The 11,531-nt window shown below is 53.6% G+C and overlaps 1 protein-coding gene across 1 annotated transcript in view; it reads left to right on the top strand.

The window, feature by feature from the left end:
* Positions 1-2,465: 2,465 nt before the first annotated feature.
* The window catches only part of UBASH3B (ubiquitin associated and SH3 domain containing B), a 24,080-nt gene continuing 15,014 nt past the window's right edge, over positions 2,466-11,531 (top strand). Inside the window, exons 1-6 of the mRNA XM_006767949.2 lie at positions 2,466-2,494; positions 4,245-4,298; positions 4,877-5,063; positions 5,407-5,605; positions 8,336-8,505; positions 9,557-9,765. Of these exons, the coding sequence (XP_006768012.1) occupies positions 2,466-2,494; positions 4,245-4,298; positions 4,877-5,063; positions 5,407-5,605; positions 8,336-8,505; positions 9,557-9,765 (848 nt within the window). The remainder of the gene's footprint in view (positions 2,495-4,244; positions 4,299-4,876; positions 5,064-5,406; positions 5,606-8,335; positions 8,506-9,556; positions 9,766-11,531) is intronic.

The raw sequence follows: 11,531 nt of genomic DNA, 5'->3' as shown, positions 1-11,531 counted from the left end.
TTTGTTTCCCTCACTCTAAGAGATATTTCAGAAAAAAATATTGCTAAGAGAAATGTCAGAGGGTTTTTTAAAAATATATTTCTTTATTGATTTCAGATAGAAAAGAATTATTTTAAAAAATACGTTTTTACTGATTTTAGAGCTAGAGGAAGAGAGAGAATCATTGATCAGCTGCCTCCTGCACACCCCCTATTGGGGATTGAGCCTGCAACCCAGGCATGTGCCCTTGGCCGGAATCAAACCTGGGACCCTCCAGTCCACAGGCTGATGCTCTATCCACTGAGCCAAGCCAGCTAGGGTGAAATGTCAGAGTTTATTGCCTATGTTTTCTTCTAAGGGTTTTATGGTTTTGGGTCTTTTAAGTCTTTAATCCATATTGAGTTTGTTCTTGTATATCGTGTAAGAAGGTGGTCTAATTTCATTTTCTGCATGTATCTGTTCGATTTCCCTAACACTGTTTACTGAATAGATTGTCTTTAACCCCATTATATAGTCTTGCCTTTTTTTGTGTGTAAGATTTTAATTGTCAAGGTAGGTGTGGATTTATTTCTGGCTCTCTCTTCTGTTCCATTGATGTGTCTGTTTTTATGCCTGTACCACACTATTCTGAATACTAGAGCTTATAGTATAGTTTGATATCAGGTCGTGTGATCCTTCCAACTTTGTTCTTCTTTCTTGAGATTGCTATGGCTCTTTAGGGTCTTTGTGGTTCCATATAAATTTTTGGATTTTTTGTTCTACTGTGAAAAACGCTATTGGTATTTTTACGGATTGCATTGAATCTGCATATTGCTTTGGGTAGTATAGATATTTTACTGATATTAATTCTTCCTATCCATAAACACAGGATATGTTTCCACTTACTTGTATCTTCTTCAATTTATTTTTTAGTGTCTTACAGTTTTCTGAGTGCATGTCTTTTGCCTCCTTGGTTACATTTATTCCTAGGTTGTTGTGGGTGTTTTTTGAGGCAATTGAAAATGGGATGTTTTCTTAGTATCTCTTTCTGATATTTCATCATTGGTGTATAAAATACAACCAATTTCTGAATATTTATTTTGTATCCCACTAATTAATAAATTCATTTATCAGTTCTATTGGATTTTTGGTGGAATCTTTAGGGTTCTCTATACAAAGTATCATGTCATCTGCAAATAATGACAGTTTTGCTTCTTCCTTTCCAATTTGGATGCTTTTTATTTGTGTTTCTTATCTGGTTGCTATGGCTAGCACTTCTAAGATTCAGTTTAATATGAGTGGTGAAAGTGGACATTCCTGTCTTGTTCCCAATCTTAAGGAAACCACTTTAAGCTTTTCCCTATTGAGTATGATGTAGTTGTAGGTTTGTCATACATGGCCTTTGTTATGTTAAGGTATGTTTCCTCTATTCCCACTTTGCTGAGAGTTTTTATTATAACTAGAGGCCCAGTGCACGAAATTGTGCAATCCTTGGGGGGATCGGGCCTAAGCTGGCAGTCGGACATTCCTCTTGCAGTCCAGGGACCCTTTTATTATACAGACTAGAGGCCCAGTGCACGAAATTCGTGCAGGGTAGGGTCCCTAGCAGCTGCCGGCTGCCGGCTGGGCCTTCCTTTGGTCTGCGCCGCCCTCTGGTGGTCAGCGCACATCATAGCGAGTGATCGAACTCCAGGTCTCCCAGTCGAACTCACTTTGCATATTAGGCTTTTATATCTATAGATAGATGGGTGCTGAATTTTCTGCATCTATTGATATGATTGTATGATTTTTATTCTTTCTTCTGTTTACGTGGTATATCAGATTAATTAATTTGCAGATATTGTACCAACCTTTCACCCAGGAATAAATCCACTTGATCATGATATGTGATCTCTTTAATGTATTGCTGAGTTCAGCTTGCTAATATTTTTTTGAGAATTTTTGCAGCTGTGTTCATCAGGGTATTGGCCTATAATTTTCTACGTTTGTAATGTCTTTGTCATGTTTTCACTCAGAATAATGCTGGCCTCATAATGAGCCTAAAACCAGCCTGGAGGCTTCGCTCCTCTTGAGTTTCTTTGAGTAGTTCCAGAGGAGGGGTGTTATTCCCATAAGACTTTCCAGACGTGTTTTTTCACAAAGAAGAACTTGGATTCCCATAAACTTTTATCACTGCCTTATCACCCAAACCCTTCATTGTCTGTCTCAGTTATAGTTTTGAACCCCCTCCAAAATTTGTTTTTTGAGTCACGGAGACCATGACTTAATTAGACCTTTCATTTCCAGAGAATTCTCCTAGTGCTTAAAGAAAAGTACATTTCAGTAAGGTATATTTCACCAGGGGAAGGGCATAGAAAAAAATTGGGTCTTTTACATAAATAGCACATTGTACCACAAATGAGTTTTCCTTTTCTCAGTTGTTTTTGAAACAATAGGTGTTTTTGATTAATTTCATTCCTAGTAGATTCTAACTTCTAAGAGACTGATTTGCATTCTTCTGTGGGTACATGGCTGCTGGATCCAAAAAAGGCAAGAGGTATGTTCTCGGATGGCCTAGTAAACAGTAAAGGAAATGGCTGGCAACAGGCCAGCACGAAGCACCTTACCCAGGTGTGGGCATGGGGCGGAGGGAGGAGGGGAACTTGTTTTCCAGTCTTTTCCTCAGCAGCTTCTGTCCTGAGAAATTCTGAGGGGCCCAGAGCACTGGCCTTGCTTCTTCACAACTTTTTTACTGAAAGGAGGCGTGTCTTCTAGGAGCTGTTCTTAGCTGTGCCCGTTTCTTCACCCTGTTCACTTGGTATCTGTGCTCAGGTTTTCATGCAGGAAAGGCAGGCATTCCGCTCGCCTTTGGCCTGTGGAGCAGAGCAGGAGCCTGGCCTGCACTTGGCGTCCCCTTTGCCAGGCTGCCTTCAGCAAGTCGCTGTCCTTCCTGCCCCAGCTCCCCTGTGTGGAGGGAAGAACTCAGGTCTCAGATGATCTCTGAGGTCCATGCAATCGGATCTCCCATGATTCTCACAGCACCAGCTCTTCTCATTGCTCCATAGAGGGGCCACGAAAAGGAAAGAGGAGTTGTGTTCAGCAGCCAATGGGGAAAAGGGGACATTCCGTCCCCTCGCTCCTCTCTCCCAAGGACCCGGAATCCGTGTCGGGTAAAGGATGGGAGTGAGTGTTCATTGGCATCTCCCATGCCAGGTACCGGTCAAGCACTTGACTAAAGAGTCGATGCACTGGTGTCCTTTGCTACCACAGCTCCGTGCGAACCCCCATCCCTCCCAGCGGGATCCGTCCGTGTTCTTCAGGTCTCACTTAAGGTGTCACCTCCTCTCTGAAGCCTTCCCTGCCCCCTGACTGTTCCGCCTGGGTTGGTCTCCCTGTCCTATGTTATGTTCCTCTACTTTCCTTCACTGCCCCGACCACAGTAGTAATTAATAATTATCTGTACAGATGAATGTTTTCATGCCTGCTCAGCTGAGTTCTCCATGAGGGCAGGAGCCACATAAGTGTTGTGTTTCGCTGTATTCCTAGAGCCTAGAACAGTGTTGATAAGATAACAGCAATTCACTAAGGATTTCTTGAATGGGCGTTGTAAGCATGCGTGCACGAATGGGTGGGTGAATAGCAGAGCTGGGCACAAACCCAGAACTCTCGGCTCTTGGAGACCAGACGGAAACTTTAGAAGCGTCTACTGTGCTGTGTGCTGGCGCGCAAGGGCCTTGCTCCACAGCCGTCCTCCTCTCTCCAGCAGTGGGGGGTCAGCAGTGCTGCTCTGGACACTGGAGCCCAAAGATGTCTGTGAACTGGTTGGAGATCACGGGTCCACCTGAGGCTGGTGGTGGTCACGCGAGAGGTGGGCAGAAGGAGGCATTGAATTAAACCAAATAACTGTCCTTGGTGGGCATTTGGCACACTTCCTCGTACGCTCTGCCAAGGGCTGCGAATAAACAACATTCTGCAAGGGATCTAGGGCAGTGAGAGTGAGTGCATGAGAATGAGGGAGGAAAACCCACGACATGACAACCTTCAGGGAAGCAGAACTAAAACTCCAGTGTGGAGCCTGCTGACCACCCACCCGGCTCAGGCTGCCTGCAGGCCGTGCTGGCCACGCGGAGGTCAGCGCCCATGCGGTGTCCCAGCGCCTGGCTGTGGCCCTTGGGGAGCCCGCTGCCGGTGTCTGCCCACCTCGGAGAGGCTTTAGTCCCTTACTTCACATCACCTCCTGCCACCGCAATGAGCAGCTGACAGGAGGCTAAAAACACTAACAACAGAAATTTGATTTCTTCTTCTAGACAAAAAGCTTTGGCGTCCACTGGAGGAAGAAGCGTTCAAGCCGCGTGTGACTGGTTGGTATAAAATAACTAAATGAGGAAATGACACTTGATCAGCTCTAAATGTATGCGGATGACAAGGTTGTGAACCTGGGGGGTGGGGCGAGGGAGACCCTGTGACTGGACCGTTCATCCCACCAATTGCCTCCTCCCGCTGCCCTGGGCGTGCTTCTCCTTAGCGGTGCTTCCAAGAGAGCCTGTCCCACAGCTGCCACCCTCCAGCCACCACAGATGTAAGAAGCTGTGTGCAGGCTGCGCAAGTCAATTGAGGGAAAAACCTACCCACCTTTCAGGAAGTCGCTGCCCAGGGCAGAGCCCAGGGCGGCTCCGAGCGTCCCTTGTCTTTGGGAGGCACCGGTTTAACGGCTGTGGGGTTGGGAAAGGGTTGGGGTTCACCTGCGAATGCTGCCTGGAGAGGGCTTCAGGTTTCCGAGGGGCCGTGGTGAACAGGCACCCACAGGCGAGGCTGTGAAGTGTGAGCTGCAAGGGGTGAACCCTTAGCGCAGAGGGAAAGCCCTTCCCACCCGCGGAGTGTCTGGTCCCCTCCCCTGCCCCCCGCCATTCTCCAGCAAGGATGCCCGCTCTCTCCGCAGGCTCTTCTCCCACGTGGGCGACCCCTTCCTGGATGACCCGCTGCCCCGGGAGTACGTACTGTACCTGCGCCCCACGGGCCCCTTGGCCCAGAAGCTCTCCGACTTCTGGCAGCAGTCGAAGCAGATCTGCGGGAAGAACAAGGCGCACAACATCTTCCCCCACATCACCCTCTGCCAGTTCTTCATGGTGAGCGGCAGCCCCAGCCCTGCCGGGACCTGGAGTCACAGGCGTAAGAGCTGTGTGATCCAGGTCTGGGCCATTGGGCGTGTGCAGTTCCCCTCCTCACAGACGGGGTGTGCGTGTGCGTGCATGTGTGTGTGTGCGTGCATGTGTGTGTGCGCGTGTATGTGCGTGTGCGTGCATGCTTGTGTGCGTGTGCGTGTGTGCGTGCGCACATGTGCGTGCATGTGTGTGCATGCGTGTACGTGTGTGTGTGGTGGTGTCACAGCCTCAGCGGGGCGGAAGGTGACTGAGGACCGCGGAGCTGAGCTGCCCTGGCCCCCGAGTGCAGCCCCCTCTTCCCTTCCAGTGCGAGGACAGCAAAGCAGATGCCCTGGGGGAGGCCCTGCAGGCCACCGTCAGCCGCTGGAGGGGCAAGTTCTCGGTGCCGCTGCCCCTGGAGCTCTACACCTCCTCCAACTTCATCGGGCTCTTCGTGGAGGAGGCCAGCGCCGATGTCCTCAAGAAGTTCGCCGCCGACTTCGCTGCTGAGGCTGCATCCAAAACCGGTGAGCCCTGCTGGCCAGGCGGGCGCCCTCAGAGTGGGAGAGACGGGGATGCTGTGACAAGTGGGATGGGGTGGGGAGGTGGCTGCGGGAAGGGCCGAGCAGGACAGGAGCACACCCCCTCCCGGGAGCACCCACACCATGTGCTGTTCTGCTAACTCTCCCGAGAGGATGCCCAGTGCTACTCCCCGACACCAAGCGGAAGGAACAGACACCTGCTCTCCAAGGAGCCACCTCAGCGTTAGGAACCTTCCTCCCTCCCCCCACCCCCTCCCACACAGGCACCACCTGGGCAGTCAGTCCAGGCCCAGGGAGCACAGCACAGAGGAGAGTGGAGCCTCTCAGAGTCAAGAACAGCCATCTCCACTGAGCCCCACCCTCGACCTAGGAATCCATTAGGCAGCCCCTAGGCCTCAAAAGCCGTCCAACGGTCCCCCTTCCACATCTCTCCTGCTCTCTCATGGCAGCTCTTAGCTTAAAGCTGCTGCAATTTCCCACCAAAGAAGTTAGCTGAAAGGGATGCTGAGGACGCATGGTGACAGGCGACAGGCATGGCGGCGGGGGAGGGGGGCTCCTCTCTGACCACAGGTGCAGACGGGCTCCCTGAGCTGCAGGACAGACAGACAGTGAGGTGAGGCAGTGTCTGGGCGCCCAGACAGCGGAGTCCAACGGTCTGAGGGACAGTGGACTGGCCCCCTGTTTAAACAGTTTGAGGACCCCTGGCGGAGTCAGTCGGCAGGGGCTCAGTGGGAAGCTGCAGTGTGCTCCCCGCCACGAATGTGACAGTCTGACGTGGCTCCTCCTGGCAGAGCCCGGAGCCTGGCTGAGCACAGGGGCTGGCAGAGCCAAGAAGAGAGGCCATCCCTGGAGGGTGGCTCCCCGCGCAGCAGGAACGAGCTCACAGGGCGATGATCCCTGCAGGGCGGGCGCCCCAGCCCCAGCAGAGAGGGCCACGGAGGCCATCCGTCCATGGAGGCCACCCGCCTGTGGAGGCCAACAGCCCACGGAGGGCTGAGCGCACAGCTGGCCGGAGGGATGGGTGCAGGGCCAGAGGGGTCCAAGCTGCCTGCACCACCTCGTGCGGAGGGCAGGGCTGGGCCACCTGGGGTGGAGGCTGTGTCTTCCCAGCCCAGCTGGGTCTGTGCTGGCACCTCTTCACTGGAAAGGCCTGAGCAGGGCTGGGCTCCACAGTGTCCGGAGGGCCCCGCCCCCGAGCTGGGAGGGCTCCCTGGGGTCCAGCCTGGAATCCCTCTCCCAGGTGGGGCCTGCAGTCGCGCCCCCCGCCCCCCAAACCCCCTGCTTCTAGACGAGTGTCTGCTTCCTGACTTGGGGCGCCTGTCCTGTCACAGGGTCTGAACATTCCAGAGAAATGGCCAGTAGAGAGGACAGTGGTGTCCTATGTGCATCCTCCTTTCTTAGGGAAATGGCTCCTGTTCACCCCACAGCACCATGGAAATCCCCACAGAAACCAAACTCATGTTGTGGCCACAAAACCCAGGAGCAAAGCCCTCTTGCCAGGTCCTGGCCTGCTTTCCTGGCGGGAGGGGGAGACGCCAGGAAAGCAGTTTCTGGGCCCTCGCGCCGCCCCCTGCTGGCGGTTTGCAGAACTGCGTACCCTGCTGTGTAGCTGGCCTCAGGGCTTCGCCTTGGTGTTCTAGAGTTTGGGGGACCCCGGATTCCTTCAGCAGGTAGATTTAGGGTTGCCCCACAGGGAGATCCATTCATGTGTCTTTGTTCATTTAACAAGGACTGACACCTGGCATGTGCTGAGTAAGTGTGAACAAGACACAGCCCTGGCCTCCCGGGCTCACAACAAAGAGAAGCAGCGTAGTATCACAGAGAACGCGCTCAAAACCCAAGGACCCAGCTCCCGCCGCCATCTCTGTGTGGTCTGAGCGAGCCTCTTAGTTTCTCAACTCCCTAAGCAGCAGTAGCCAGCCTTTCGGGTCTCACGGACCACCAGCCCCAACCGCTGCCCTAAACCCCTCTGGTCGCGGCTTCTTCAGAGTCTCGTATGGACAGGAGCTGCGCTGCCCATTGAGAGAGACACAAACGAGGAAGAAGAGGCGGCGGCTGGCTTTGCTTGCCTCTGGGGTGTCTTAGAGGAGCAGTCTCTTTGCGTTAAGCAGCCGGGGTTCCAACCAGGGCACGTTTGCCCCACGGGACGGCTGGCAACGCCTGAGTGTTTCCGGTGGTCACACCCGGTGGTCACACCCGGTGGTCACACCCGGTGGTCACCCGGTGGTCACACTATGGGTGCTGCTGTGGCCTCCAGGAGGCGGGGCCTCTCTGCCCAGGGCAGCGCCCAAACAGAGTTATTTCACCCAAATGCTGTTGAGAATCCCTGTTTTAAACTTTGAAAATATTAGTTTTTCTTCATTTCTCCATCAGAGCCACTCAGAAGCTAAGAGACTTGATTTCACCAAAACAAAGGCAACATAGCTGTGAGACATTTGCACATAGCACATAATGACTCTTGCTCTTTATTTCTGCATGCATTAGTTCCTCCCCTTAGGGCTGTTTCCTCAGCTGAGTGCTGGGGCTGCTCCTGCCGTGAAGGGAGCAACCAGGAGGATTGCTCTTTCCTCTCAGGCTGCGGGTCTGGGTCTGTGCCCCACACGGCTGCAGTCTGACAGCAGCTCCCTGGGCGTGGGAAGCAGGATTCTGGGCTCTCCCTCGGCCCCACCGCTGCTAGCAGTGTGAGCCTAACAGCACCTGCTCCCCCTTTTCCAGAAGTGCACGTGGAGCCTCATAAGAAGCAGCTGCACGTGACCCTGGCTTACCACTTCCAGGCCAACCACCTGCCCACCCTGGAGAAGCTGGCCCAGAGCATCGATGTCAAGCTGGGGTGCGACTGGCTGGCAGCCATATTCTCTCGGGACATCCGCTTCGCTAACCATGAGGTAATGCTTCCCTGTGGCTCCTTATACGAGGGGCGAGGAAGGGAGCAGGCAAAGCCAGGAGCCTTGCTGCTCACTGGGGCAGGTGGCAGCGCGCAGGGGGGCGTCGACCACCCGGGCGCCACTATTTGGGGAATCTGCACTGCGCTCAGACCCGGCCGTCTCTGAAGAGTAACACTGCCCTTATCCCTGAAGGAGAAGCTGAGGCACAGAGGTTAGGTCCAAAGCTGAATAATTTAGGGCCAGAGCTGAAACCAGAATTCAGGGATTTCGACAATGAAGACGCGCAATCCATCCAAAAACAGACCACATGGTTTGATGAAACAGTGGCCATCCAGTTTAACTCCATTTATTAACAGTACTTACATATGTTTCCTAGTTTTTTTTTTTTAACAGCAGCAGAACTGACTTCTTAAAGTTTATATAGTCTTTTAACATTTCTTTTAGATTTTGTAAAATATGAAAAATTGTTAGAACCTCAGGGTCTAGATCAGACAACCTCATCATGGATTTGGAGTGTTGGGAACAGCGACCCAGACACCGCCAGGGCCGGGGCCGGGCCAGGGCGCAGGGCGGTAGTGCCAGATCGCAGCTCCCACCAGCGGCTGCCCGGAGCCTTTCCGGCCGGCTCTGTGAAGACGCTGCAAGGAGCCTGGGCTGGGCCCGACTCGCGACTCTGGTGTCTCCTGAGCAGCGGCCTCCCCTGCACAGGGCAGTGCCGGGTGGCGGGCGGCCACCTGCTTTCGGAGAAGCCGCCTTGGAGAGCAGGGAGGCGACGGCATCTTCCAAGGGCACCTCCAGTCAGCACTGTCCTCGGGCGCCTGCCTGACCCACATAGGGCTCGGTTGGCACTTAGGGAAGAGACGCTCAAATGAATTATTTTCTAAAAATAACGTGGCCTCTTTGTCTCTTATTTGTTAAAGCTCATTTGTCCTGTCCCTGCCGCGGGGCTCCCCTCTGGGGCCGTGGCACCCACTGAGCCCCCTGCACCTGTTCACGCAGGACCCGGCCGCCCGATGGGCAAGGCGGGGCCTCACTGCCCTCTCTCCTCCAGACCTTGCAGGTGATCTACCCCTACACCCCCCAGAATGACGACGAGCTGGAGCTGGTCCCGGGGGACTTCATCTTCATGTCTCCCGTGGAGCAGGCCAGCACCAGCGAGGGCTGGGTCTACGGCACCTCCCTGACCACCGGTGGCTCCGGGCTCCTGCCCGAGAACTACATCACCAAGGCCGACGAGTGCAGCACCTGGGTGTTCCACAGGTGAGCCGCCGAGGCCTGTGCCCGCAGCCTTCCGGGAGGGGGGCCTGGGCGTGACCTGGACACACAGGGCAGCAACCACTGTAGACGGAGGCCCGGGAAGAAAGCCTGCTGGCTCCAGGCTCCCAGGGAAGAGCTGCCGTGGGGATGGGAGAGCTGAAAACTGGGGTGGCTGGTGGGTCCTCCTGGGCTTAACCTCAGGCCCGGCGCTTGGGAAGATGCGCTGGGTGTGAGCTCAGCTCCCCTCCCCGCTCTCAGCAGAAGGCACTGCCTGTGTTCTTGCTGGAACTGACACCCCCACTGCTGGCGGGAGCCCAGGCCTCATCCCAGAGGGGAAAGGGGCGGGCGTGCTCCTGGAACTGCCTGCAGGAGGGGCTCTCAGGCCTCCAGCAGCTAAGGAAGCAGTGAGGGGGCAGGGCAAGGGGGGCCGAGGTTCCACCCACACATGGTGGGCCCTACAGGCTTGAGGAATCGGAGAGTGAAACTGGATTTTCTTTAGCTCTGAGATGTTGGGAGGGCTCGGTTTAAAACAAAAGAGAATAACTGTCCATTAGACTGTGTGAACCGCCCAAGATTTCCTTGGTCTACAGTTGCTAAAATTTTACCAAAATACGTCTCCTTTGGCCACACATCACACTTACTGAGGCAGCTTTGTTACGCGGGACCCACCTCACACTGTGAGTCCCTATCTATGCAGAGTGTTAAACCTCCCCTGGCGTCCAGGACCTGCGCAGGCTGAAACACTGCTCTTCTGGCGTGAGCGTGGGTGACCTTTTGTATAGAGGGTGAGCCTGTTTACAGTTGAAAGGGGCGCCTTGGAGCGTGAAAAGGTGCTAAGTTACTAAAATCAGAAAGGTGTTTTGTTTTGTTTTGTTTAATCCTTACCTGACGATATTTTTCCATTGTTTTCTAGAGAGAGTGGAAAGGAGGGGGAGAGACAGAGAGAGAGAAACATCAATGTGGGAGAGACACATCAATTAGTTGCCTCATGCAAGCTCCCCAGTCAGAGCCAGGAATTGAGCCTGCAGCCCAGATAACATGCCCTTGATTGGAATCGAACCTGGGACTTCAGTCCGCAGGCCGACGCTCTACCCACTGAGCCAAACCTATGGCCATAGACTTTTTAGAAAGAATTTTTACTAACTACCAGTTAGCTTTATTATATTGTTAACTATAATAAGTTTTTTTAAGTTAAAATTCTAAGAATAATACTGTGTTAAAAATACACAATCCAGAGCGGATGTTACACGGCACAGATTGCTGGGTCAGCAGGGAGAAACCAGGACTGCGCAGGGCTGACTGGGCCTGTGGCTGCCCTCGTTCTAAAGAAGCGAGAAATCTAACACTTACATGTTCTCCCTTGACACTGCCCAGGATGCTGACGGAGATGGTCACCAGATTTGCCTCACGGCCATGCTTAAATCGCAGTGTTTATTAAACAAGGCTTTTTGGAGGTCTTACTAATCCAATCATTTCAACCTGGCCTGCGTCGCTGCCTCCGTTTAGTGAGGCCTCTTTGGGCTCCTGCCGTTCTGGTGTCACCCAGGAAGGGGGCTCCACTCGAGGCCCGGCATCTGGCCGGAAATGCCCTGTGGGTGACGATCTTGTTGGAGGTGTTTCTGAGAGGAAGGAGGGGCTTGGGGACAGGGAGGTAGAAGGGGGCGGTGGTAGGAGAGGGGGAAGTGGCCATGAGGTTTTCTCAACTGTGAGAAGCCACAGGCAAAGTGGGGGTGACAGTAGAAATGCTCCCTGGAATGTGTGGGTTGGGG

The sequence above is a fragment of the Myotis davidii genome, unplaced genomic scaffold, assembly GCF_000327345.1.
Source record: "Myotis davidii unplaced genomic scaffold, ASM32734v1 scaffold203, whole genome shotgun sequence".
NCBI classification, from domain to species: Eukaryota; Metazoa; Chordata; class Mammalia; order Chiroptera; family Vespertilionidae; genus Myotis; species Myotis davidii.
Note: the sequence above shows the minus strand (reverse complement) of the source record. Positions and strands in the feature narration are given on the sequence as shown.